We start from the raw sequence: 27,898 nt of genomic DNA, 5'->3' as shown, positions 1-27,898 counted from the left end.
AAAAAAGAATGAGGCTCCAAAGTGATCCAGGCACCATCTTTTTATTTTCAACTTTATTTCCAACCCAAAACTTCATTATAAAACTTGTCACATAAACATGACAAAAACGAAATTAAAAACAAATGACAGCTGATATCCAGAAATTGCAGACCTGTGCTGCTAACAGGCTCTTTTTGCATTACTAGGAAAGAATTCAGTGTCCTTCTTCCTCCCCAAAGCTTCCTTGCTGAATCTAGTACAGAATATGGCAGGAGAAAAGCATCATAAAAACACTGCTTCTGTACATCAGAACTGATAAAACACAGTTTCACCAAAACCACATTCCAAGGTTCCAGATACAGAATGCTACAGTAAACCAAGTTCATGATCAGAGCACACACGTGACGCTACAGACACTTCAAATTGCAGCACAGCGAATGAACACTGCGCATCTCCATGGCTCATGCACAAAATGTGTCATTGAAAACCCACACACAATTCAACTTTGAATACAAAGTGAATTTGCCACTGTTCCATCATAGGACAAGTAATAATGAGACTATCAACCTAAGTAGAATTTAACAGCTACAGCTACCTTATGCACATCAACTAAACTAAAAGAGAAAAATGATTTTAAGCTATTCCCTTAAATTGTTTTTGGATGAACAGACTTCTAAAGATGAACAACACACTCGTTCAAAGGGAAGAGAGTTTTGCAAGTATAAAGCATATACAAAACACGGTATAAACTGCATGAGCTAAACAGTAGCAAAAACACAGGTTAATTAAAAAAGTCAAAAACATACAAAAATATTAGCCTGAAATGGCAAATTTTCAAACATCAGTCTGTGTAAAAATGTTTAAATAAAGATGTTACTCCAAAAATATATATTTATTCTATTTTTTCTATTTGCAACAGTTTATAAAAGGCAAACAAACACCTGCAATTGAGGTAGCAAAGCCAAATTCACACACTTTGGATTAAAAAACACCCTTCCTATGTTTTAAAAGCATCTTTTATACAATATTAAGTGAATTCTAATTGTTTCAAAATTTGTAATTCACATGTATTACTTTACAAAACTTAATTTAAAATACTGCAAATGTTTTTGTTAAAAAGATACTTAGTCCTGACAATTATTTCACATTCAAAATACTGTACAGAAAAATCTGAAGTCACCATATATTACATAAAAGCTACGTATTTACAGTTTCAAACATAGATTTAGAAGCTGAAGTTAAACAAACGACTGCTAGTGGTCTCCCCTCCACAGTGTCTGCTAAGAATCCTTCATCCTCCCCTTCACACAGAGCATTTAATGCAGGACCAGTTTTTACTTTCAAATCACATCATTAGTAAGTAATTTAAGGGGAAACAAATGAAAATTCTATTCTCTTACTGCAATAAAACAAATGTACTTTAAATGTAAAAGCCAACTGAGAAAACAAAAAAATCAAAATTGGAAAAGTAATCAAAAACCATAAACAACAATAGTATTCTTTTCAGTGCATTTATAAGACTGTTTTCTGTTTGCAGATTTTAAAGGTCTGAAAACTTCCTATTAGAACACAAATTCTAACTTCTTTATATTTTTCATGTTAATTGCTATGATTTAATAAAAATAAACATGGCTTTACTAAAAGACTGACTATGTGGTTCTACAGTCCTAATTCAAAAAGAAAAGGAAACTTAAAGATCCTGTCAGTGCAACAACAGAAGGCTCGTTTGGGATTTTTTTTCCTTGTTTTTGCAAATGGAAGCCAGAAGTGCAGGAGCAGTTAGACGCCGGGCTGGAGCGGAGCTAGTAAATGTACGGAAAGATGCGGTAGGGCACGCGCCGGCAGTACTTCTCCCAGGCCAGCCCGTACTTCTTCCTGCACTGGTGCTCGTCTCGGGCCTCTCGGTGGATCAGCAGCAAGGTGAAGTAGATCACATAGAAATAGGGCAGAATGTGATTAAAGCCTGGGGACCACAAGAGTAAACTGCATTAGGCACTTTTACCACTATACAATATTAAGTTTTCCCTGCCTTTCCCCAAATCCTCCAAAAATGACCCATAAGATTACTTCATTTTTCCCAATAATGGAGAAATCAACTAAACTGCTTCATAAAATCCTATCTGTATGTAGCAGAAGGTAGTATTTGAATTAAAAGCTACTCAGAGAAGAGCAGTTAATCCATTCTGACAATTCATCATCATCAGAACATCTGCCCTCATATTTAAGGCAAATCTCTCCCTTTCCCCCCTTAGGCCATCAGTGAAGAACCACCACCATTGCCACTGCCGGCTGGGCCACACCACGCTCCTTCCACACAAAATAGAACCATCTGGTCTTCTTCCTAAGAATTGAAGTGTTTCAGAATTTATGTACTCTGAGTCCCGAATCAAAAGGTAAATTAATTTCCATCTACAGTGCTTAGAAGAAAAGCTATCAGGCACAGTTTAAAACTAAAACTTTGCTTTTAGAAGTTTCGAGTACAAGTTGAGGCTCTATGAGTTCCTAGCTCCCCTGCGAAGCTGGATGATGGACGCTGCCTGTGCGAGAGCGGCGTCCAGGGCGGGGGCAGCTCCTGCTACGGGCAGGCCGGCCTCTTAACGGGTAAGTCCCAGGCCCACACTGACTCGGCCACGCTGTCCCCGCAAAGGATGCATACAACCTGGGGGCCAGAGACAGAGCCAAACTAGCACTCCCCTTAAATGCTTACCGCATGGCAGGGACCAGGCCAGCGCCATGACAAGATCGCCCAGGTAATTGGGGTGGCGGACAAAGCCCCACCATCCCGAGACGAGCAGACTCTTACCCGTGGAAGTATGAATGGTTTTCAAATCTAGGTAAAAATAAAAACACATTTTTAATGACCTCTAGACAGACAGAAAATCTTCATGTAATGTAAATAATATAAATATGAACCAATACTTACGTGCAAGCTTTGGATCAGTGGGATTTTTCCGGAACGCATTTTTCTGAGAATTTGCACATCGGAAGATTACATAGCCACAAACTGTAATTTTTAAAAAATTTCAAATGTTAATTTAGATATAATCTAACGTTTAAAAGCACTTGTAATTTCACTTAGAAATTATTTCTGTGCTCTGAAGAAATGTCCAAAGTAGGGGCGAGCCCGGTAGCACAGCAGTTAGGTTTGCACACTCCACTTTGGCGGCCCGGGGTTCACCAGTTCGGATTCTGGGCACGGAAATGGCACCACTCATCAGGCCATGCTAAGGCGGCGTCCCACATAAAGTAGAGAAAGATTGGCACAGATGTTAGCTCAGGGCCAATCTTCCTCAAGCAAAAAGAGGAGGATTGCCAGCAGATGTTAGCTCAGGACTAATCTTCCTCAAAAGACAGATAGATAAATAAAATTTTTAAAAAAAACAAAGCAGAGAATAGTTTGATTTCTTAAGAGCAATTTAAAATCTCTCCATCTTGGAATGTCAAAAGATGATAGCTATCCTGAGATCTCACTCTCACAGTGTCTTCCCCAGCCACTTGGGGAATGAAGACCTTGAAGGCACAGCTAACAAACAGAGCTACATCGGTGAGTAAAATCTAACACAGCCCACAGTGCAACACAATCCACACTAGAGCTCAGTATAATCAAGAATACGGGATGTCTCCTCTGCTACTGATGATACCTACTGGCGCAGCATGAAGGCTTTATTAATAACAGTGCAGCTTAGCATCAGGACTGGAACCTCTTACACACAAATATAAGCTGAATCCCACTACAAACCTACAAGTTGGCAGCTTTATTTCAAATTCAAAATGTCAAAGTTAATAGGCCCAGACATATTACTGTTAACTATTACATTGTCAGTCTTCAATAAAGTAGTAAGAATTCTTTTTTAGCTGAACTGTAAAATATACATACACTGTCTTGAATGACACACGGGCACGGTTGCACAGATAACCAAACCATCGATGAAATGAAATCTTAATTGTAACCAACAGCTGGAACTGCTTCTCTCACGGATACTAATTAGTGTAGCAAAACTAGCTGCATTTGAAGTTCACTGCCAATCCCCCTGCCCTCCCTCTGGCGGAGGTGTAATGACCGGTGCGACGAAGCAAAGCCGTCCTGAGCTAAGCCGTGAGGGCCCCCAATGGGCCTGGCTCCCCCACACGGTCCTCCTCGCTCCTTCCCAAACGCAGCTCCCACGCCCCTCACTCCACCTGAGCCGCTCCCTCTGCCTGGCCTCTCTACCCCCGTCCCATGTTTACTCACTGGAATTCAGGTCGAACACTGTATGCTCCACTAAATTTACAGTAACATTCCCCAGAGAAGCGGAAGCTCCCCCCATTTGCTCTGTACGTCCCTCTCACGGGCTCCCTCTCACGCCTCCCACCCGTATCTGAGCGTCTTGTTTCTCCTGTTAGAACGTAAGCCCTGTGAAGGCAAGACCAATCTTCCTACTTTTTAAGGTGCCTCCCAGGAAAAGCAGGCCCTCAACAGAAAAAAATTAATCATTACTAAAACAATTAAGCTTAAAATTAATTTCTTAATTTAAATTAAGTGTATTAAATTTAAAAACAGAATGATGTTTAAAATTACCTTTTATAAAACTACTAAAGAACCTAGAAAACTACTAAAGAACCTAGATATGAAGCATCCCTTGCCTTTGTAAGATGCAAGAATCTCTTTATCTCTCATCCATCACAAATTACTCCAAACTTGAGCTAATGATGGCAATCTGGAAGGCGCCACCGAGCACAGCAGACCCAGTCATAACGTGTAACACAGAGACTCACGTTTCAGAGCAATAATCAGAGAAGCCACTGGCCACGACACTTCATTTGGATGCCCGACTAGATAAAAGGCTTGCAAGCTGTAGACGAAGGGAACCCACACTAAGTCTCCAAAGGCCAGCATGAACCCGAATCCGTCGTGGATGATGTCCATGGTCGTCAACACCGCTTCCTGTAAGGGTACGGGGGGAAGACCGAAGAAGACGTTTGAAGGAGAAAGGCTTCTATGTTTAAAGTATTCAAGTGAAGCACCAGTTTACAGTCAGATTCATAAAGGCCAGGGGAGGGTACACCAACCCAAATTTTTTTAAAGCGGGGGAGGGTATTCTGGTCCCCTGGGCGTGTGGCTGACACTAAGTCATTCAACTGACTTCAGCTCCAGTCACTCTGTGACCCCCAGACAGCAGATCTCTGAGTGCCTCCCCACCTCCGTGCCTCTGCCCAGGCTGCTCCCTGTGCCCGGATGCCCTTCTCCACCCTCAGCTTATGCCTCCCCGGAGCTGCCTTCCTGACCCCTCCCATCAGACGAGGGACCTCTCAGACTCGACCACCTGCCTATAGGCTGAAGCTGATGTGCGACTGTGCCATAGCTGTCAAAGTCACCCTGTCCCCACCAGACTAGGAGAGAAAAGCGGGGGCCACTGCTCCACGTGCCGCCCCGGCGCCTAGCACACTGCTCATCACACTGCCCATCACACCACCCTGCCATGGGGTGGGTACTCAGAGTGCTTCTGGTGAAGGGGTCATAAGAGCACCAGCCACTTGTTCCAATTCTTCGTGCACCGCTCTAATTTCGGATCCAAATCTGGCTTTTCACAGATTGTCCACACAAGAAAATAAGCTCCCGGCAATACGGGACACTGCCAGCTTCACTTCACACAGAGTTAATAAAATGAGAGCGCTCTCGGGGGTGTGGTGAGCAAGAGCAAGGAGCCAGACCCCCTCCAACCCGGACGCCTGCACACCAGACTCTGGACCGTGGAAAGGCTGCCGCGGCCAAGCCCCTGCAGGCCTGGCCGGCAGGTACGTCCACACTGCCTCCTCCCGCCTGGCCGTGAAACTAGCCAGTCCCGGCTCTGCGCCTAGAACTGGCGCTCTAGGTCAAAGGAAAAGGGTGATACCTCCAAAGAGCAGTTTTTTCTAGAAAGCAAGCAAAAAGACTATGGAACACAAAAATGGGTGTCACCAACTCTGGGCCCTCAGCTCCCTCTCCAGCCAAGAGCGCCTGTTCTTAGGCATGCGGGCTCTGCGGACCCACACGGCTCCACAGGACAGCTCCACGGGACGCCCCAGCAGAGGCTCAGAGGAAGGGGCATTTATATCGAAATTCCTAGTCTCTGTTTCTTAAGGTGTGGCACATTCCCCAAGGAGGCATTTCTATCAACCAACCTAACAGGAAAGGTATCAAGCATCTGCTAAGTGCCCAGCAGGTGCCAGATGCTGAAGAAAATCATAAAACAAAGTCTGTTTCTTGAGTAGCTTACTATGATCTGGCTGAGATGCTGATAACACACAGAGAAAATAACTTCCAGACTCCAATCCGCTCCCCTTGGGATTTTCTTAAAATTGACTTAAGAAGGAAACATTTTCGGTTCTTTAACAGAAGTCAATGTTTGGCCAAATCTCTAGAAAATATGAATTTCTAAGCTACTTAAAAAGTGACTATCACTACATGACAGAAAGTTGGAAGGAAAAAACTAGAAGGAAGAATTACTAATACTCAAAAAGCTACCAGAAAGGAAGTTAAAAAAAATCTGAGGGGCCAGCCCGTGGCGCAGTGAGTGAAGTCAGCACACTCCACTTCGGCGGCCTGGGTTGGCGGGTTCAGATCTTGGACACGGACCTACACCACTCCTCAAGCTGTGTTGTGGTGGGGACCCACACACAAAATAGAGAAAGACTGGCACAGATGTTAGCTCAGAGTGAATCTTCCTCACCAAAAAAGAAATCTCCGGGGTGATGAAGCAACAGTGACAGACCCTTTGGCTTGCACAACGTAACCCACCTGCTACTTAGGAGATTATTGCATCACAGCAGAAAGACCTACACTGCCAAGACTAAGTGCATTTACAAGAATTGGGTTTTTTAAAATTTCAAAAGCATGTTTAATTCTGAGTAGACATGACTCCACCCCGGTCCCTGCCTCCCTTACACGAAGGGCACTCCATTTCTCCTGCTGTCCTCGAGGAAGATGAGGCTCAGATGTGTGAGCGGACACCGCTTCATTAAAGGTCTACAAACGGCATCAGATCCACGGGGCTGGAGCGGCTCCTCAGACACTCAGCTGCACTGCCCCCTGGGATTCAAGTTCCCCACCCCATTGTCAACTAAACTCCTCTAATCAACCCTCACCCAGACTCTCTACTCCAGTTGACTCTGAGGTCTGTTTACCTCAAAAGGTCCTAATCCTCCCAAAAAGGAATACTACCAAAATATTGACACCAAGCTTTCAAAGTCCTTTTAACAGAATACCCTCTATGGCCCTACAAGCAAGGCCCAAATTAGGACCAGCCTCAGTGAGAGGTGGGGAGGGTAAGGTATTGATGACCAAATAACGCAGTTTTCAAAAACGCCCAGCACACGTGTACAACGAGGGATGGTAATTAGACTTTGGGTGTAAACATTATATATAGTCTATGCAGAAACCGAAATATAATGATATACACCTGAAATTTATATAACGTTATAAACCAATGTTACCTCAATAAAAACAACAACAAAAAACCCAGCTCAGACTCAAAGGAGAGGGACCTTCTCTCAAAACGTCACCAGACTGTCAGGAAACTTTGTTCTGGAGCATTACAAGGTAGGGTTGCCAATTTTGTTGTTAAAATTGAAAGACTCAATGTGGAATTTGGAGGAGATGATTTCAAAGATAGCAGTAAATATGATACAATAGTTACAAAATAGGCCTGAGGAAGAAATTGTTTTTAAAAGGAATATGTTTAATTGAGCCAGACAATTAGCAAAACGTTCACCAGTGTTCCAGGAGCAGGACACACTGCTGACTCACCAACGTGTGAGAAAAGCCACCTGTCAGGGACTCAGCTTCATCGAAACTGGTTTCCTCAGTGTGTCATGATTTCTGATTTTATATCCATCTGATTAGAGCTATTCTTCATATTTTGAAATATCAACAATAAAACATCTCTCCCATTATTTAAGAACCAGCTGCTTGACAATCTAAAAATCACTATCCTATTTCAATGACAATCTGTCCATCCATTTTCATGTGATATAATAAAGAAATTTTATTTATATGAATCAGTCCACCCACAAAGCTAAGATCCACAGACATTAACTATTTAGTATCTAAAAGAGCAGCTGATATAGACGGAAGTATCACCAAATTCACTGACACTCACCGTCTGTTAGCGCTCCCTGCATGTCAGCTCCAGCACCCCACGGACTGACCCCTCATCTAGTCCTCACGAGCCCCAAAGGCCACTGTACTCCCCTCACTCTGTGTAAGAAGCCGAGGCTGTGAGGGGTAGGGTCACTCACCCACCCTCAAAGCCATCTGCCTCCACGGCCTCTGCTCCTAAAATTATTTACCTCATTCCAGAGAGCGTCCACCACATATAAGAGCTGGAAACTGTTAACCAAAATCATTGCTAAGGATGGAGTGGCACGATTCTGTAACTTCATCTCAGCCAAAAGCATCACCAAGTTAACAAGCACCTGCAATAAAGGGGGCAAGAACAGTCTGAGTAACCTCCCCAGGTACAGAGCAACTACCCAGGGGAGAACGGTACCTTCACAGCTGAGAAGGCTGCAGACACCACCTTCCATCAGCAATCGGTAAGATCAGTAATAAGACATTTCAACATCATGGATCCGTTGATATGACGCCTGAGAAGGACATCACATCATTTCTCTGATATTCTTGCCAAAAATGCATCATCACTCCAGTCATGAGAAAAGACTGGACTAAGCCAGATTAAAGGACCCTCTTACACAGTAACTGACCGTACTCCTCAAGCGTCAAGGTCATGACAGACAAGGAAAGACTAAGCAGCTATTACAGACTAGAGGGGACTAAAGCAAAATGACAACTAAATGCATGTGGAAGCCTGTGGAGGATGCTGGAATAGAAAAAGGCCACAGTAGAAAAACGGGTGAAACTCCAACAAGGTGTGTGGATTTCGTTACTACTGTAGCAATGTTAATTTGCTGTTCTGGATAATTATACTATGGTTATGCCAGACGTGAACACTCGGGGAAGTGGGATGAGGGACATAACGGAACTCTTTCCTCTATTTTTGCAACCCTACTACAAGTCTAAAATTAGGTCCAATACTTTTTTTTAAAGGGGAGACAAATACATTTTTTCTCACATGAATTCATCTACCCTGTCACTTTCCTACATAAATATAAACTGACATAATTAAAATAAAACAAATGCTTTTAGTGTTTAATAACCTGTAACAGGAAATCTTAACCTTCTGGACGATACTTACAGTAAGAAAATATTTTAAGTACACAGATTTGTGGAAAGCTGTAACCATTCCTAAAACTATACCACCCACAGCTTACTTTAAAATTGTCGACAATTCTTTCTCAATGCAAATCGCATTTGTACTACTGAACTGAAATTAAAGGGAAAAAAAGACATACCCATCCAATCAATCCAGGGCGCAATTCACAAAAGTATTTGAGATCAAAAGTCCCAATCCGAGGATTTAATTCGCGGCCAATGAAGAAATCATAGATGGCGTTTCCTGAGGAGGGAAAAGTTCTTATCCCAACAGGATTCCAACCCAATTATAAGGCTTTAACATGCACTGTTGTCTACCACCTGGTCACAATTCAGTTGCCTCCAGGAGCCAGGCAGACAGCCAGTGAGGGGAGGCGTGGCAGTGAAAGTAAGAGGGACCACTGAGGACAGAGGTGCTGGGGACGCCAGCCATCTGGAAGCATCCATGATGCTACCAGATATGGGGCTCACGGGGCCAGACGCCCTGACTTTAAGGGAACTTAGAGGTTTTTAATGTAGACTCACAATTTTTTAAAATAAGCAGCTTAATTTTGTTAAATGTTTAAATACTTTAGGTCAGAATCAACTAATTTGCAATCTTTGTTATTTTGCTATTGTGTTTTTGTTAAAGGAGTTTACTATTTGAGACAAAAAATATTTGTCATAGGGGTCAGCCCCGTGGCCAAGTGGTTAAGTCCACACGCTCCACTTTAGATGCCGGGCACGGACATGGCAGCACTCATTAGGCCACACTGAAGCGGCGTCCCACATGCCACAACCAGAGGAACCTACAACTAGAATATACAACTATGTACTGGCGGGCTTTGGGGAGAAGAAGAAAAATAAAAAGATTGGCAACAGATGTTAGCTGAGGGCCAATCTTTAGAAAAAAAATATTTGTCATAAATTGTAATGCTACCAACATTACTAAAATGTTACGTAAGTTACTAAAATGTCTCACTGTCATCCAGTGACTGAAAAAGGAAGAGAAATGGAAAGTAGGAAGAAAAAATCAAATCAATTTTCTTCCTTTAAATTTTCCTTTACATTTTTTCTTCATCTTTTTATTTTTCCTTATTTCTTCTCATCTTTCATAAACTAAAGCTGGGAGAAAGCAATGTGCTGGAGCTGGCAGCCACGACCGTGCACTTCACTCGGCTCACCAGAGCTGGCAGGGGACAGCTCCTCCCGGGGCGCCTTCCGGGCCCGCACAGAGAGATAAACACTCAGGGCCACAGAGAAAACAGTGGCGGCCAGTGCGAACTGCAGGAAGTGCCTGTACACGTAATACAGCTCTACGCCCCAGAAGACAGACGCTCCGACGACGGCCGACGTCAGGATGAAGGCGCAGAATCCTTAAGAAAGAGGCAAAAAGTTAGTGTTGACCAGGGTTCACATGAGACTTACACCATTAGGAAATAACACAGTGTTATTTTTTTAAATCTTAATTTCTATTTCAGGCTAAATACACACAAAAACACCAACCAGCAATGCCCATGAGGGGTAATCTTCAATAAAGATACCATCTCTCTCAAACAGTTTTTCAAATGTTCCATCTTCATGGTGAACAGTTATTGCCTGCTTTTAATTAAGAGAAAGCTAAAAAGCAGTGCACAGAAATTCACTATTCAAAAGCTAAAGAGAACCCCACAATTCACATAATCCACACCCTCAGGCCCAAAGTCAAATGGCTAATTGTTAGCAGAGCTGGACCAAACACACACTTCCAAGTCTTTAGGGCAATCTTGGTAGTTAAAAAATTATAAATATTTTTACTTGAAATAACTTATCAATAATGGTTTCAAAAGATCCTGGTCAGATTCTACCACCCAGAATACAGATCTCAAGACCCTCAAAGGAGAGGCCACCATGTGAATGCCCCCGAGGCCGGGCAGGGACTGCAGGCATCCAGCTGAGGGGATGTCAGGTGGGGGCTGCTGGGCCCAGGGATGGTCACAGGAAATTCCACATTTAAAAGCACCCTGGGACGCGCTACAAGAGGGACCCGCGCTCGGAGCCAGGCCCGCTGAGGCCGACCCAGCAGAGAGAGGCCGCAAGGACTCTGCTCTTCCTTTCAGCTAAAGAGACAGTTCTGTTCTCAGGTGCTGAGTGCCTACAGGAGCCGTGTTCTGACTAAAGACATGAAATGATCTTCGGGTAAACAGTCAAACACAGAAAAGAGATGGCTGTTATTCACACAAGAATTCTAAAGTCAAAACTTCTGTTAAGTAAAATGGTCATCTCTACTTTATTACACATCTTCCACATATCAGGTTTACTCCAAAGAGTAACTTTCAACTTATCTTTTTAACATTCATTTAACTCTCATAAAATTTATGGATATTAAAGAAAAAGAAGGGTAGATAAAGCAGTTTCTTGCTCTCTACCTTTGTGAATTAAAAATCACCATTCAAGTTGTCTTAGGAATGTCCTTGGTTTATAATGGTAAAATCTCATAATACTAGAACCGAGTACTCAGAGGAGGAAATTTCAGAAAGAAGGATCAAGCGACTAGTCCAGCCTCGCCCACTTGCTCCAACAGCTTCGAGTCCGGGCACCGTGCTCAGCCTCTGGGTGTGCCAGCCCCTCAGAGGGAAGCGGAGACAGAAATCAAGACCACTGAGCAAAGAAGGACATCGGCCCCTAGGGAAGGCCACCAAACACGGATGTCAACAGCCCAGAAGGCACAGAGAAAACCCAGACTCAGCCTCGCTGGAGTAGAGACAAGACAGACAGAGAAAGAGAGAGAGACTGATTCTAAATCTGGTTCCAGTGGCAAGGGATCTGGTAAAAGGGAACGAAGTATCTGACAGTACAACAAACGAGTGTGACGCACCCCGCATAGGTCAGGCCCTGAAGCCCAGCACAAAAGGCAGAGGGCACCTAAGATACTGCTGGCTTCCCTTTTAGAACCCAGCAGTGACTTCAGAGAGAGTGGATGCTGATAAGTCACCAAAAAAAAGTATCCAAAGTCAGAGAGGTAAGAAGTGATAGGATAAAAGGTCAAGAATGAAAATTTATAATGTAATTCCCAAGCAAAGGAAAACAGTCCACACAGACAAAGAAAGTTATTTCCATTAATGATAAATGCTACTGAGAAAACACAACTGGATGAAGAGGGACTGAGGGCTCTGTGACTTTACATGCACCATTTTTACAGGCTGGACGCACGTGTGAGCAGCTTATCTGCATGCCCTTCGGACTACTGAGAGAGAATTTCTATTCTACGGCTTGGACAGTTTAAAAAGTACAACACTCAAACGCTGAAGTCATCAAGTCATCAATTTGAGTCTTAAAAAAAAAAATCACCATTTAATCTATACTTGAGTCTTCTTCCATCAGCAAGAGGCATTCCTTCTACAACCTTAAAAGAAAAAAGATTTTTTTAATTTAAAATTTTAAAAAGTATAACACTTTACCATCCTATGAATGTCTTCTAAGATCACGCAAACTTCAACATGCCCAAGGAGGAAGATCACCTTTTAGTAGAGAAATTTAGTAACAAGTTTCAAAACTCTTCATGGCAAACCCTTTGATGAAGCAACTCCACCTTCAGGAATTCATCTTAAACGTAAATCTAGTCACCATTTCTCAGGGTAGCGTGACTACTGCCATAGCCACCCTGCCCCCACCACCCCACGTGCCACCGCAAGACTCAGTGTGCTTTACAAACCTCTGCATCCAGCTGACCACTAGCTCAAAAACCTGCAGTGACTTCCTACCTTACAAAATCCAACCATCTGGACCACTCACACACACCCCACAGAGAGGGGTTCCGGAAACACATGCCCGGACCGGACGAGTTAAGGTAAAAAGTCCTTCTGCCCAACGGCAGCCACATCTTCCTCCCCAAAATAACTATTCAGAAATGTTGCTATTCACTTTAAACTGTAAAATATTAATATGGTGTCATTTGCCTTGGGCTAAACTATAAACTACCCTTCATTAGCTACGAAAGGAAACCCAGGAGAAATGTAATACTCATTTGAGATCACAGGATTAGCAAAACCCCACAAGCTAATTTCAAAAGATCCTTATCTACTAAAAGTATCTAACAAACTCTGTGTTGGGTTTTAGTTTGTGACTATATATATATGTGTACATATGTATATGAAAATTTTAACCATCAGAACTGCTTTTCTTAATAAATCTTACCTAGTTTGCACCAGCTCTACCTCAGTTAATGTGCGTCTGTGATTTTTACTGCACAGCCACATCATACTAACGCCTGAGGGTGCACCTCTCTAGGGCAATAATGTCGTGGCGAGACTCCACAGTGTTGAAAGTCTGTGGCCCTATCCGCCGGTCACTGGCATTCGCCACTCCTAGGAAAACTGATCCTTCAGTTTACAGACAGATGGTGAACTTGCAAAGCCCTAAGAATAAGATCTTTAAATGCATCATTTATTGCTTAGGGAATCTCGTGTTCCTTTAAACCTATCCAAGTAAAGCATTCTACTAAAAGAAGAAAAAACTACACTTAGCAACGAGGACAAATTTTAAAGACATTGCATGAGTTGGAAAAGAGCATAAATGCCTCCGACAACAAATTTCTGAAAGAGATGAAATTTAGAAACTCACCATAATAAAAAAAGTAAAAGGTACAAACTAAAGTCCATTGAGCTCAGTAGCTTATCAATTAATTGATCATTTAAAATCGGGCATCTGAAATAACATCTACTGAGGGGAATTTTTTTCAGCAGCCTCTACCATTGGTCAAGCTATTTTGCAAAACAGCTTATTCTTTTCTATTTGGTTTGGAAAGTTACACAAGGAACCTCAAACAGGTTTTCAAAGTTCTTCTTAATCAACAAGCGTTACCGGATCCAAAAGGAGAGGCTTAACAAAGTGAGTTGAGCAGTTATCAGCAAAGACGGCTTTCAACCTCAAAACTCCTGTAAACCTCTTTACATAAACATGCGAGAGAGGGGAGGAAATCCCATAATACTCTGCCCTACCAACAAAAACGTACCTTCCCAACTGGCAGCAAGTGGAACAGAGTCTGCAGAAGAAACCAGAGGAGGTAGACCCCGAACACTCTGGTTTCCCACAAGTCACGCAAGGCTGGCAGAGGAGGCGGGAAGTTCAGAAGACTGGGCTCCCTCTGTTGACACATCAACAGCAACAGGAAGAGGAAGGGAGGCAGGCCGAGCATGATGAGAAATGCACCTGCGACAACGAGTGGACATTCGAGGCTCAAGATCCCATCCAGTCTATTTATCTTTTTCAAGAATCATCTGGTCTTTTTTAAGGTCAGTGCTGCAGTCTGGCTAGCTGTTTGAAACCACTGTCTGACATCCCAACAAAAAGTCCTAATCTCCACCTGTCACGTCCAGTGGCCAAGCAACCACAGGCATGACAGTAGTGACACAGCTGATGTCCAGCACTGAGCAGCTACACTCCACCTCGGAAACCAAGCTCTGAAACGTTTAACATCCCACCACTGTGGGAGCAGACATGTGGAAACTCCAGCAAACTGAAGATCAGAACATCTCAAACATCTCAGCCTGATCTTAGAAAACAAAAATCTTTATATCCCTCAGTTTCTAACAATTAAAATAACATCACAGTCGTGTAACTTGGGCACAGATTTTAAGTGATGCTGGACACCAGCTAGCCAATGGTTATAATTTACAAAACACAAGGCAAGGAAGCCATGCAGGACTTTTAACCATTTGGCCAAGAAGTGTTTTCTTTTACTACCACATAAGATTTCAACAGTCCCACTCACTTAATAACTCGGAGCCTCTGAGCACTTCAGGTCCCTGACCCTCATCATCAGCTGCCCAGAAGGCAGGGTCACACCAGGACCCCACCACGTGCATGCGGCTTCTTCCCACGGCTACTGCCGAGCCAGGCCCTGCCCCTCAGGTCTGAGCGCCAGCAGAGCGCCCTGTCCCTAACCCTTCACCGTCCTCCCAAACGCAACTTCACACCAACCTTCCTTTCTCACTTCTTCACACTTCTCCGCTCAAAACCGACTAACAGATTGCTAAAAGTCTTAAACATAGCCATGAGAGCACCCTTTCTACTCTATGAAAATCCTCAAAATGCTCCCCCCTCAGGCCTTCACACCTGCTGTTCCTTCTGTGGAAGGCTCCTCCTCAGGCCCCCACGGGGCCCGCTGCAGGTTTCCGCAGGGAAAAGCCCTTCCTGGTCACCCCACAGCGACAGCACTCGCCCCGCCAGCCCCAGCCCCGGTCTGCCGCCTACCAGGTGCTCCTCCGAACTCCCAGTCCTTCGTCCATGTGCCTGTCACCTCACCGGTTCTCGCCAATGGAGGGGCTTTTGTAACTATTTTTTCTTCCTTAGAATCGATTTCTGTTAATTTGATCTCTTCTCTTCTGGGACGAAGGCTATACTGTGTAGATACATAGCTACTTTCTTGTGGCAAATGAAATTTTTCCTAATTAAACAAGAAAAAGTATTAAATATGTGTAGTCAATAACTACCATTAACACTATGACATTAGCATCTTAATACAGCTGTACACTAATAAGAATAAATTTGTTCAATTACACTCAGTCTTAATTTAAGGACAGAACTTTAGAAAAGATTGCAAGAAGTCAGTATGGTTTTCCAGGTGCTTCTCTAGAGAAAGTCGCTTTAACAAAGGAAGAAATCCCCGAGGTGACAATGCACCCTTCACACCTGCGTGCTCTTGAGCGGGATGTCGTTCCTCTCCAGATGCTCCGGCTCCCCGTTGTATCTGCTGATGCTGTTTCCAAATGGCTTCTAAATTGAAGAACATAAAACACTGAACTATAAGAATCGTAATTTATTAAAAAGGAAGATGATGGTAAAATTTACTATCGTGAAATCAAGCAATAAAACAAACCAAAGATGTTCACAGCCTTAATTTTGAAGAATTTCAGCCTACTTTTGTTAAAAATGAAACAGGATAAAATTGAGTAAAGTGTCCAAATCCTCAAAAGATAGGATCTTATAGTACATATTTCTACATAAGATCTTTCATCTTTTAAACAAAATTAGACTGTTATCACTTCAGCGTTCAATAACAGATGTTCTAATAATATTTGCTATGAGAGGTAGATAAGTAAAAATTGGTAAACTAGTTCATTAATTGGTTAAAAAAAGAGAGGAAAAGGGGCCGGCCCAGTGGTGTGGTGGTGAAGTTTGCGTGCTCCACGCCAGCAGCCCGGGGTCCGCAGGTTTGGATCCCAGGCGACAACCTACACACCACTCATCAGCCAAGCTGTGGCAGCATCCCACATACAAAACAGAGGAACACTGGCACAGAGTTAGCTCAGGGCCAATCTTCCTCATACAAAAAAAAAAAAAGGAAAAGGGCCTCCTCCCCACCCTGTGGCCTCGTGCTTAAGTTTGGCACATTCTGCTTCAGCAGCCTGGGTTCAAGGGTTCAGATCCTGGGTGCAGACCTATACTACTCATCAGCCATGCTGTGGCAGTGACCCACATACAAAACAGAGGAACACCGGCACAGAGTTAGCTCAGGGCTAGTCTTCCTCAAGGAAAAAAAGAGGAAGATTGGCAACAGATGTTAGCCCATGGCAAAACTTCCTCAGCATAAGAAAAAAAGAGAGAGAGAAAATGACATTCACCACCTGAAAATAGCCAATAATGGGAAATTAAGAAATCCTGGGTACTTATGGAGTATTACTGCCAGCCCTGGTGGTCCAGTGGTTAAGATTCACCGCTCTCACCGCCGTGGCCTGAGTTCATTTCCTATAGGGAACCACCGCACCCATCTGTCGGCTGTCATACTGTGGCAGCTGTGTTGTTGTGATGCTGAAAGCTATGCCACCAAGATTTCAAACACCAGCAGGATGACCCACGCTGGACAGGTTTCAGTGGAGCTTCTAGACTAAGACAAACTAGGAAGAAGGACCTGGCCACTCACTTTGAAAAAACTGGCCATGAAAACCCTGTGAATAGCAGTGGGACACTGCCTAATATAGTGCTGGGGGGGAGAGGATGGCACAAAAGACCGGGCACATTCCGCTCTGCTGTCCACAGGGGCGCCAGGAGTCGGAATCCACTCCACAGCACTAACCACAATGGAGTAGTACTAGTGGCCTCCAAACTGCCTATTTTCTGAATTGCATGCTGCCTGGCTTTTATTTAACCTTAAATTTTCCCTCCCTACGTCCCTTTTCTTGACTCAATCTCCTTCCTCGTGCTCGCTTTCTTCAAGCAGTGGAGGGAATTTCTCATCAGACTGTACAGGCGCAGTGCTTTAACTTGCAAAGGCTTTCTGACAGCGCATGGCTAACTCTGTAACTCTGCTCCTTTAAAGTCACCGACAAATTCTAACACTAACACACCGAGAGGGGGAAAACACATCAAAAATGCAAGCATACCCTTTGGGAGGCCAGCTGGCGGAAGACAGCATTAACATAGTCTCAAGTTCTAGTTCAAGGTCTACCTGAGCAGTGATAACATTCAACATATACTAAGTTTACCAAAGTGCCAATGAGCCACTTGGCAGCAGACGGGCCAGGTAAATACTATACTCTCCGTTTTTCAAACGTCCGACATAATCTACGGTAACCACAAATGTAGTTCTGAACACCGCTAGTCAGGCCAACCCAAACTTTGCTGACCGCAAACCAACAAAATATTGACACAGTGAGGCAACTTACTGCAAAAGACCACACTTAGGGGTCGAAAGAACAGAGACAACGTGATGGTCACAGCTACACGCAGCATAAGCACATTCTTTCCCACGTACCCGCCACTCTCAACTCCACAGTGGGGACACGGGCGAGCCAGCGCTCTACTGGGGAGGAGCAAAGCCAGGCTGTGGCTCTTGGGTCACCAGGAGCACAGGAAGGTTACACGGTAAAAATATAAGGGTCACTAAATGCTCAAAATGAAAATGTGACAGGAAGCACCATCTGTTCCATCACCCGGGTCACGTGATGGCAACGAGCCACTAAGAGACAGTCAGAATGTTCAAACTCCCCAGTAACTATCAAAATGCAAGTTAAAACAGTGAGTGGAAAATCTTTGACAATCATATTGACCAAAAAAAAAAAAAAAATCAGCATTAGAACACTCAGAATGAGAAAATGGGCATTCCCACGCTGCCGATGCTGGGACCAACTTTCCCGGAGCTGTTTGGCGCCATGTACGGAGACCGCTAAGCTGCTCCGCCCACCCAGCCCAGCAGCTCCACTAGAAAGAATTTACCCCAAGAAGTGTCAGATCGTCTGAGATTGTTTCCAAGAGGGAAAATGTAGAAACAGAAAAACCTAAATGTCTATCAATAAGGAGGCTGATTTTAACAATTATGTTACGTCTATACAATTGATGGTCTATATCCAAACAATACCGTACAACAAAAATGATGTAGAAAAACAGAACGCAGAAGGCTAGTCCCAATATTTTAAACGTAAAACTCCAACAGTATGTACACAATCCAGTCTTTTAAAGTTATTAAAAGTCTGTGTGCATTTTATTCAGAAAAAAGGTAATACTAAGTGAACAGAATAAAAGATGACCTTTAGTCAATTCCTTTTTTAAAAGAATAGTTTCCACTCTGCCCACCATCTAAAATAGTCCTTGCGCGAGGTCCTACAGGCTCCTTCCTATACCCGGATCTTTCCAACCTGGAGCTTTGAAAGCAATTCCGTTAAAATGACCAGCTTTGAAGAGGGAAAGTGACCAAGTATAATGATGCTCAGAGAGCAAGAATATGTTTTTATAACATACAATTCTGTGTCATCATTTTATACAAGAACTTACACACTATAAAAACTTTTTCAGTTCAACCTACAATCTACATCCATTTCAAATTTAAACACTGCTTTTTCTTAAACCACGATATTAAAGAGCACTCTCATAACTTAAGATCATTGTTTTTCATTGGTATTTAAAAGCATTTATAAAAGCATTTCCATTCTTCCAAACATTCATTTTTTATCTCATCTCCCAAAGTCATCACCTTAGATTTGATGTTTCACTGACATTTTAATATTTTAACTGCAGATAATTTGAGCACACAGACATAAAGTGGAAGACTGTGTTTTGGCAGACTAAACACTGAGTAAGGATAAAGATCCCCCAAATACGCGTACACGTACCAATACCAGTGGTGTCAGTTTGACTTCCAACACTTCCTTCCTCATTTCCTTCACGCTGGCCTGGTGCGAAGCAGAGGCGGACCGGCGGGAACCTTTAGGAAGCCGGCCAGGGGACCGGGAGCGCGACCTCGACCTGCTCCCTCGCCGTCTGGAGGGAGAACTGGAAGTTGAGCCACTTTTCCTTTGCCTAAAGGAAGTTAAAGGCTAGAGAGGGAGGAGAAGGCAAAGAGCTTTACCCCAAGTCGCAACACATGCAGGCAGACCCGAACTGGAAGAGGGGCGCAAAGGCAGTAACTGGTACCGTTAACTCTAAAACCATCACGGGAAATCATGGCTCTGAGAAGGGGTCGGATGAGGCCAGTGACAAACACTGCAACAACAAGCCATCTCTCACGAGGCAAACGCAGCCTTTCCACTCCCCAGTCTTTTCTGAAGGTATTGCCATGAAATCAGTGTGTCTAAACCAATTAGCTGTACATTTTCCCAATAACGTATCCAAGGAGAGTTATAACTATGATTAAAACTGAGATCATGGGACAAAAGAAATTAGCACACAGACACTAACAGGAAACTAGTCCCACAGTTTCTCTCTGAACAACACGCACAGGGAGATTCGGAAAACGAGCACAAGCTGGGACGACTGAGCAGCATTTTACCTGCCGTGCCCACTCCAAACCACTCCTCCCAGGGTCTCCAGGGACTTCAACCCGAAGAAGGCAAACCACACCCCAGCCAGGTCCTTCCCACCCGTTCTTGGGCAGCCCAGGAGCTAAGCATGGCTTTACATTTTTTAAATGATTGCAAACAAAACCAAAAGAAGAATGAAACTTCATGACACCTGAGAATTAGCTGAAATTCAAATTTCACTGTCCACAAATAAAGTTTTATTGGCACACAGCCATGTCCACTCGCCTCCAGGCTGCCCAGAGCTGCACTCCGCGGCGGAAACCACATGGTCCATAGAGCCTAAAACATTTCCTGTCTGTCCCTTTACTCAAAAATTCTGCCAACCCCTGGTCTAGGGCACTCAACTGTGGTTCACAGGCTACGGGTTCAAGAACTGTTCATTATTGATGTGCAAGAAGGAATGAAATTGAGAATAGGTCAGTAGAAATTTTTATCGCATTTCAACAAAGTAATTTTATGTCTGTTGGATCTGGTCATAAAAAGTCAGGCCTTTTCCTTCGTATGTGTTCCTTTGCATTTGTCTACTGACTCATTTTATGCTATTTTACGTAAGTGCTTGTATACCATGGATCAGACATTTTAAAGCTCAGACCCTCCCCAGATGAGCCAAGAAGCCCTGGGCCAGACTCAAGTCTAACTGATGCCACTTCCCTGATTAAATCATCAGGGCTCGGGATGAAGCCCGCACTGCTCCAGGTCTGGCTCCTGTTTAACCCTCCGCTGACCCTCGCCCACCAGGCCCTTCCAGTACTTGGGGGTCCACATGCCCCCACCCCAAGCCTTTGGCAGGCTGCCCTCTGATGAAGACACTCCCTCCACCCCTGAGTTTTCCCCACTTGGTCTCAGCCCCCAGCTCAGGTGTCACCAGCTCTGAGAGCCTTTCCTGGAACCCAGGGCCCCTCCCTCACCTCCACATGCTCCGCCAGCAGCCCAGTAAACCCTGTCACAGAATGCATTCAACCAGGGAGATGAGCACTGTAAGCACCTGTCCCCCCAGCACACTGGGGGCCCCTCGGGAACAGGGCGCTGTCCCTCATGCACTCCCAGAGCCCATAACAGTGTCTGACCCAAAGCAGGAACGCGCCCCTGCGCCTCCAAACAGTCAGAACTCACGGCTCGAAGCTTAAAAGCCACACCGACAGTCGTCTCCCGCTCCTCACAGACACATCTGGCAAACCACAGGAGCGCTTACCTTGATGTCACTCTCTTTCAGCTCAAGTTCGGTTCCATCTTTGTATTTGACCGTGTAAAGCTGGGAGCTGCTGTCATGGCTCAGAATTTCTACTTCAAAATAAAGTGAGCTCCCAGGCCACCGACCTCTCACCAGCTCCCCATCGGCGAATTTCCTACTTGGCATTTTCAAAAATGAGTCTGAGGAGTTTTAAAGAAAAGAAATGGAGTCAATGCATATACACTGATGTTTGTCTTTTTTCACAGATTGAACGTTAACATACAACTTTCCGAAATTTTTAAGTGGTCAAACTTTTAGGGCCATAAAGGCCTCTGGAGGAGAGAGTGCACAACCCCGTACTTTAAAGGTGAGGAAACTGAAGCTTAAAGATGTTAACTGCTTTGTCCACGGGCATAAGAATACACGGCATGCAGTGGCAGAGTTAGGGCCACACAGAGGCTGCCCCTTCCGCTCTGTCCTGTCTCGTCCGCAATCACTTTACACGGGACGACTCCGCCACTGGGGTACATGGAAGTGACACTAGGATGAACTAGGACAACACGTCAAGCCAGCAGATGGTTTGCACTATGCACAATGTTACCCACCTACAATGACAATATTTCTTGAAACAAGGCACAATCTCACAAAGGACACGTTTTCTGATTTATAAACTTGCATATAGTCTTACAAAGCCTTTAAAAATGTATTTAATTTTTAACAAGTTACCACCTTTATTAGAAACAGTAAACTCTATGAAACAGACTATCAGGGAAAATCAAGGATATATAATTAACGTTACTATAACCCACCAGAGGAGAAAAATAATCCCAAATCTACAATGAACAGCAAATTTGGGGTTCTTTCACAAAGCTTTCAAGTCTTACAGCCAAAATCCCAAAGGCGTCCAAGTAACTCTGCCAACCACATACCTGGGCCAGCACGTGCCCCTGGCCTTCATCTCGGCCTGTCACTCTCAAGCCACAGCAGACATCAACGCCCAGTTATCACATTCTTTCCCATACACGGCCCACGAAGCCTTGTATAAACAACACCCTAAGAAGCGACAGCAATCTGCACGAACTGCCAGTGACTGAGGCCTGTCTGCCACCCTTTTTTCAAACATCAGCTGACTGCAGGGTCTCCCAGCTCTTTGGTAGTAACGGTCCCCCCCACCAGCAGATCCACATTTCCACATCACAAAACCAGCGCCTCTGACCTCTCCCACACCACCCGAACGCGCCGGGCCGCGTCTAAGCAGCAGGCGGCATGACAGAAAAATCTCTCCTAAGGCACTTTCATCTCACCAGCTAAGCAATTCCCGATAACAAACAGACATTCCTCCCCCGGCCCCTGTCAAGAGCTGAGTCTACAACAACATTCAAGAACTTCCGAAGACGCGGAGTGAAGAACGGAGAAAGTTACATTCCCACACCCTCCTGAGAAAACTTTCCTAAGCACCACATTTCTTCACGGATAATCGCCTGAGAGAACACTTAACAAGCCGGCTTTCTCCATGACACCCAGCCGAGATGGCATCCCGAGATAGCATCCGTCGGGGTAATGAATGGGTCTGGGCGGGGAGCAGCAGGGAGAGGAGCCCCGAGGCTCTGGGGATGAAATCACACCCGGCTGAGGAGTCACCTGAGGGGCGCCTGGAAGCAGGGGACAGTGGACACCTTGGGACTCGGACGAGGGGCACAAAAAAGGAAGGTGACAACAGCAAGCTTTGCCTATTTCAACATTCAGCCACAAGCCTCCGAGTACCAAGAAAGAGGAAGGAAACGTGCCTTCCCTTCTCTCTCCTCTCGTGCCCTCTCCTCCTGGACCCCCGAAAATCAAACCACTGTTAGCACTAGTTCTCCGACCCTGGTCAACCGGGTTGGAAGAGGACAATGATATCTTTCTACAGGAAGATGCCATTCAAGTTTCCAACAACTCTTTATAAACTTTTGAAACACAGTCCCTCAGGCTTTTAGGGGCCACCTGGATTTTTCAAAAGGCCTTTGTGCCAAAAATTCTGTACCTTTCTGAAAATTTGTTTACTGGCATCGTTCCATTGCGCCTATCACACACCACACGCATAGATCTGTGCAATACTGGACACAGGTCAACGCCAAAGAGCTTTTCTGTTACCAACTAAATATCTGGGGCTAAACAAATTAAGACATCTGGTGGATCTCTGTTAGGTCGCTAAGCTTAATCTTTTGAAAAAAGTTAAGAATGGGGACTTGATAGCAATCTTTCATAGGGTGGTTAAAAAAGAAAAAAGGAACACACCAGCACTCTCCTTAAGAGACCTCTACCTTATATACAAATGTTCCAAAGGATGAAACCAGCAACATTACGTGCACTCCCACTTTGCACAAGACCCACACACCATTGTCACACATGACAAAGCCGTGTAATCGCATCCTGATATAATCTCCTGCACAAGTGAATTAGCCAGGATAGCACAGAAGAGCCCACGACATCAGTGCCTGTCATCATACACCCCTAATGGAGTCCCGAGACGCAGGGACAGGCTTCCCTTACAAGGGGTGTTTAGGCCAAGTGTGTTTGTAAAGAAAAATTTTGTTTACTGAACACAATGTCCTCATTCCTCATAAGCAGTGGAAACATGGGGACCCTTTTTTCGATTAAGCCACATGCCTGCTAACTTCAGTGTCAGCTGGCACTGGAATCCGCACAGGTTTTGGCTCCAATATGTTACTATTTACCAGCACAACAGACCGCGGCTATTCTCTGCTGCTTGCGGGGTTACAAGGGTCTTTGGTCCAAAGGAGGCGGCGAAAGGGAAGCTCAAATGAAGACTGACAGCTTCCCCCTTCAGCACCTGAGCCCAAGGCTGGCCTACTGGGCAAAACGCAAACAGCAACCCCTGGCCTTGTCCCGTGCCCCTGCCGCAGGATGCAAAAAAAAACGCCACCTTCCGGGCGCCAGAGGCCAAGGGGACCGACTTTTCCCCAAAGTAACACAAACACCTTAAGGGAACCATCATTCGCCTCCTACTCCCACTTTGCCCTCCTCCCCAGACAGCGCTCAGAACTAAACTTACGCTGGACCTGCCGCCCAGCCTCCGGGAGGGCCCCGGCTCTCCTCCGCAGCCCCCATCCTCTCCTTCACAGCAGCTGCTACAAAGCGTAACCACAGATTTACACGTGTCCATCTGCAAGGTCCCCGAGGGCTGGCCCGCCAGCGCGGCTCTGGCCCGGTGCATGCATCACACAGCGGTGAGCCAGCACACTCGCTCCGGCGAGACCCCTCCGATCGGCGGCGCGCTGCCCGTGTATCCACGGCACCGTTCAGCCATCCACAGCCTGCCCTCCCCACTAGACCGCGCAATCATTCCGGCGCAGCGCCTGGAACCCGGCCCTCTGCAATCAAGCGCTTACTAAGTGCCCCTTGAGACCGCTGGAGGGTGTCATTACGAAGAATTTTTTTTTAAGTCTTTAAAAGGTTGTCAAACAGGACCGAGCTTTCGCAGGCGTACGCAAACCTGCCCATCTGTTTTTGGACGTGCGGAAGCCCCGGCGGAGGGAACGCAGCCCGTGCAGGCGAGCAGCCCTGCAGTCCGCGCTGCACAGCCACCAAGCGAGCCGGCTGCGACCCTCACGGCCGGTGACGCGCGGGCGCGGTCAAGTCAGCCCTGCACCCCACTTCCCCGTCCGCCCGGCTGCCGCGCCTTTCCTGCCTCCCCACGGCCGGGACCCGCTAATCTGTCAAAACGGCGCTCGGGGCGGGCCTGGGAGGGCGGGCGCCGCAGGGCGGGGACACGGGGCCGGGCAGGGTCACTGGCCCGCAAATCCGCCCCGGCCAACATCATCTTACCCCGACGCGCGCGTCCAAAATGGAGGGAAACGTGCGCAATTTAAACCCGCAGCTGCATTTCCGCAGCGGGCCGGCCGGGCGCGCTCGAGCTCGCCGGCCGCCGCCCCGATCGACCCGGAGGAGGGGCGGGCGAGGGCGCGGCGTCAGGCCCGGCGCCCAGGGTCCGGGGTCCCCGGCCCGCCTGCAGCGCCCGGCCCGCGGGCCTCCCCCAGCCCCGGGCCCTCGGAGTCTGCGCCGCGGGGAGCGGCCCGGGGCTGCGAGCGCTCACCTGCGCCGGGCTCCGGCGGGAACACGAACGGCTCCGGGACGGGCGCCGAGCAGCACCCCGGCGGCGGTTCCGCGCGCGCGACGCTGCCCGCTGAGCTCTCGCGCTCTCGCGCCCCGCGGCCCCGCGCCCGGGAGCGCGCCGCCAGGCCCCGCCCCCCACGCTAGCCCCGCCCCCAGCGGGGCCTCACAGGGCTCCCATTGGTCCCCCTTCCTTTTGAATCGTCCCTGGCGCTGTCGATTGGTCTCACGGGGTGGCGCGTCCGCCCCGCCCCGCGGCCGAGCGGGCCAGCCGGGGCACCGAGGTCGGAGGGCCGGCGGCTAGTGCGGCGCGGCGGCGTCTATTCGCCCCGGTCTTATCTCGGCCGCCCAGGCGCCCGCGGCCCGCGCGCTCCCGCCCTTCCCCTCCCTGCGCCCGCTGCTCGCCTGGCGATGCGCGGCGGAGAGTTTGGGGTGCCAGGGGGCTTGGCGAAAGAGATAATGAAAAGCTACAAAGAAAATAATAAATTCGCATCGTGCTAACTAAAGATCAGCCGTCCGAGGCCGAAGATGCTACTTGCTGAAACACTATTAGTGCTCTCCTGACCGTGTTAAAATCTTCCAGAAGCCTCCGGGCCAAGCAGTGGGTCTGAAGGCGATCAGGGGCTCCTTTGTCTTGGCGGTGGCTGCGCCTGGGTAGAAACCGACCTGGACCACAGCTTGAGGCCAGTGGGCGGAGCGGGTGGTAAAGGATGTCCAAGGGTCCCTACAGCTCGCAGGGTTCCTAGGATGACTGGTTTAAGGAGCGGGGTTAATATTAAGAGGAGGTCCTGCCGAGATAGGCTAGAAAATAGTAACGTGCGGCATGGAACAGAAAATTCTCTGCCTTACACTCTGAGATACAACTTAACCTGTAGCCCACGAGTCTTGTTTCAATCTGCCTCCAAAATGCTGAATCATTACATTGTTAACTCCGATTCTGCTATGGATCCTAAACCTTTTTTCTCTCCAGTTATCATTATTGGTTAGTTGGCTTCCTTCCTTTGAGGTCGAGAGTTTAAAGCAGTCCATTGAAGTTCCCCATTTTGCAGTGTGGTTTTAATCAAAGTATTTCTTAACCTGACTACTAGTTAACCTAACTTACTAGGTAAATTTAAGTGAATTTCTTTTTTGGAAGCACTATCCTTTAAATTATAATAATAAATAGGCTGTTTCCTTTAGAGCCCAGCTTCAGGCACAAGAGCTCTCATTTTCTCGGTTATAACTACAAAACATTCAGGGTTACTACTTTAAAAAAAAAAAAAAGCTGATACATTGAGCTATCGCCATCATTAACATCATTCACATGATGAGTTCGTCAGAGCCTTTCCCAGAACCAGTTCTGACGTCCAATTATCATTGTCATCAAACTTGCCCTGGGTGGAAATCTGAGCTACAGAAATGCACACTGCACTTCGAAGTCAGAAAACCTGTGTGATTTTTGGCAAAGCCCTAAGCCTGAGTGGCCTTAACACCTAAAGTAAGATAGTGTTAGCCCCACCTCATTATTTGCAGTAAATGACACAGAAATGAAAAGGCTACACCAGGTTTACGGGGACCTAAGATCATTATTTTTCCTAAGAGCCAAGCAGTGCTACATTATTCTTTTCTTATATGTTCTACCCAGAACCAAGATTTCCCTGGATTTCCCTTGAGACACACATTTCCTGGATCATTTCCGTTTATGAAATAAAAGAAAATTCACTTTTAAAAAAACCCTCACTTTAAAGGTCAGGCTTATAAAGTCTCGTCATAACAAAATGAAGTGAAAAGATTATAAATTACTAGAATCAGTTTAGCTAACATTCTACCTTATAAATTATCTACTAAACACACTTTTAAAACAGAACTGATTTTGACATCAGAGAAACTAGGCAAAAATTATTGTTTGTTTCTAGTTAGAGAACCACAGTATATTGAGAAAAATCAGAAAGGAACTGTTGGTTTTTCCTCTTTATCTTTTTAAGAGACTACTAAAAAGTGTGTAGATTTGGGAGTGGAGAATTTCCAGGTTTAGTTCTCAGAGAGTTGCTTGTCACCCACAATTAATTAGTAAGTTGTGAATTTTCTGAATATATAAAGCAAAAGTCACTTAAAGAGCCACGTCTTGGCACTGCTGTTGTTAATGTGGCCGTGAGTGGCACGGTTCCCTGCCCCATTTACAAGGAAAATGAGAAGCAGTGAGGAAGCCAAGCGCATCAGCACTGCCACTGAAGCGGCCAAAACACACATGTGGGGCCCGGAAACCTTAGATGGGAAATACGGGAGCCTCCGTGCATTGCTTTCCATCGTGGCCATTATTTGGCTCTGCTTTCCAGAGGGTCTGGCCTACCAGAATGGAAGAAGCATTTCTTTCAGGAAACAGGTCTAGTAAAATGTCACGTGGCATAAAGAAGTCCAGTTGGACTCATCGGTACTGTTTTATAAGGAACAAACTGTTATACGCTGGGAGCTTCAGAAAGCCTTCATTCATAGAGTAGAAGCACCCCAAGAGCTGTCTGATGAAAACATGTTCTACTGATGTTGTTTGAGCCGAATGGCTTCTGGTCCCACAGAAATGGCGCTCAAGATTAGCATGATGGAATCATTATGTCCGTCTCAATAACGATTTTTTTCATTCTTATTTGAAACACTTACACGTATGTATATTTTCAG

General features: G+C 45.8%; 1 protein-coding gene across 5 annotated transcripts; it reads right to left on the bottom strand.

The window, feature by feature from the left end:
• Positions 1-25: 25 nt before the first annotated feature.
• On the bottom strand, positions 26-25,357 carry LBR (lamin B receptor). Of its 5 annotated transcripts, none has more exons than XM_046679339.1 (14): positions 25,230-25,357; positions 21,155-21,333; positions 19,276-19,479; positions 15,860-15,943; positions 15,422-15,614; positions 14,181-14,377; positions 12,518-12,572; positions 10,372-10,563; positions 9,349-9,452; positions 8,287-8,412; positions 4,735-4,903; positions 2,903-2,983; positions 2,687-2,809; positions 26-1,942 (listed from the first exon to the last, which is right to left on the bottom strand). In XM_046679339.1, the coding sequence occupies exons 2-14, from the start codon at positions 21,317-21,319 to the stop codon at positions 1,782-1,784; spliced, it is 1,854 nt and encodes a 617-aa protein (XP_046535295.1). In that variant the 5' UTR covers positions 21,320-21,333; positions 25,230-25,357; the 3' UTR covers positions 26-1,781. The 5 variants fall into 5 exon arrangements, with proteins under 5 accessions (XP_046535295.1, XP_046535294.1, XP_046535296.1 ...); XM_046679338.1 differs by lacking the exon at positions 25,230-25,357 and adding an exon at positions 24,526-24,766; XM_046679340.1 differs by lacking the exon at positions 25,230-25,357 and adding an exon at positions 24,189-24,207.
• Positions 25,358-27,898: the final 2,541 nt, after the last annotated feature.

This window comes from Equus quagga, chromosome 12 (assembly GCF_021613505.1).
Source record: "Equus quagga isolate Etosha38 chromosome 12, UCLA_HA_Equagga_1.0, whole genome shotgun sequence".
NCBI classification, from domain to species: domain Eukaryota; kingdom Metazoa; phylum Chordata; class Mammalia; order Perissodactyla; family Equidae; genus Equus; species Equus quagga.
The sequence above is the reverse complement of the archived record's forward strand: the minus strand, read 5'-3'. Positions and strand labels throughout refer to the sequence as shown.

Excerpts from the sequence above, each read along its gene's own strand:
- LBR (XM_046679339.1), bottom strand. The coding sequence starts at position 21,319 with ATGCCAAGTAGGAAATTCGCCGATGGGGAGCTGGTGAGAGGTCGGTGG. Across the intron at positions 14,378-15,421 it reads GGAGTTCGGAGGAGCACCTG|GTGCATTTCTCATCATGCTC; the intron begins GTAGGCGGCAGA and ends TCGTTGTCGCAG. Across the intron at positions 1,943-2,686 it reads GGCCTGGTCCCTGCCATGCG|GCTTTAATCACATTCTGCCC; the intron begins GTAAGCATTTAA and ends TGTGGTCCCCAG.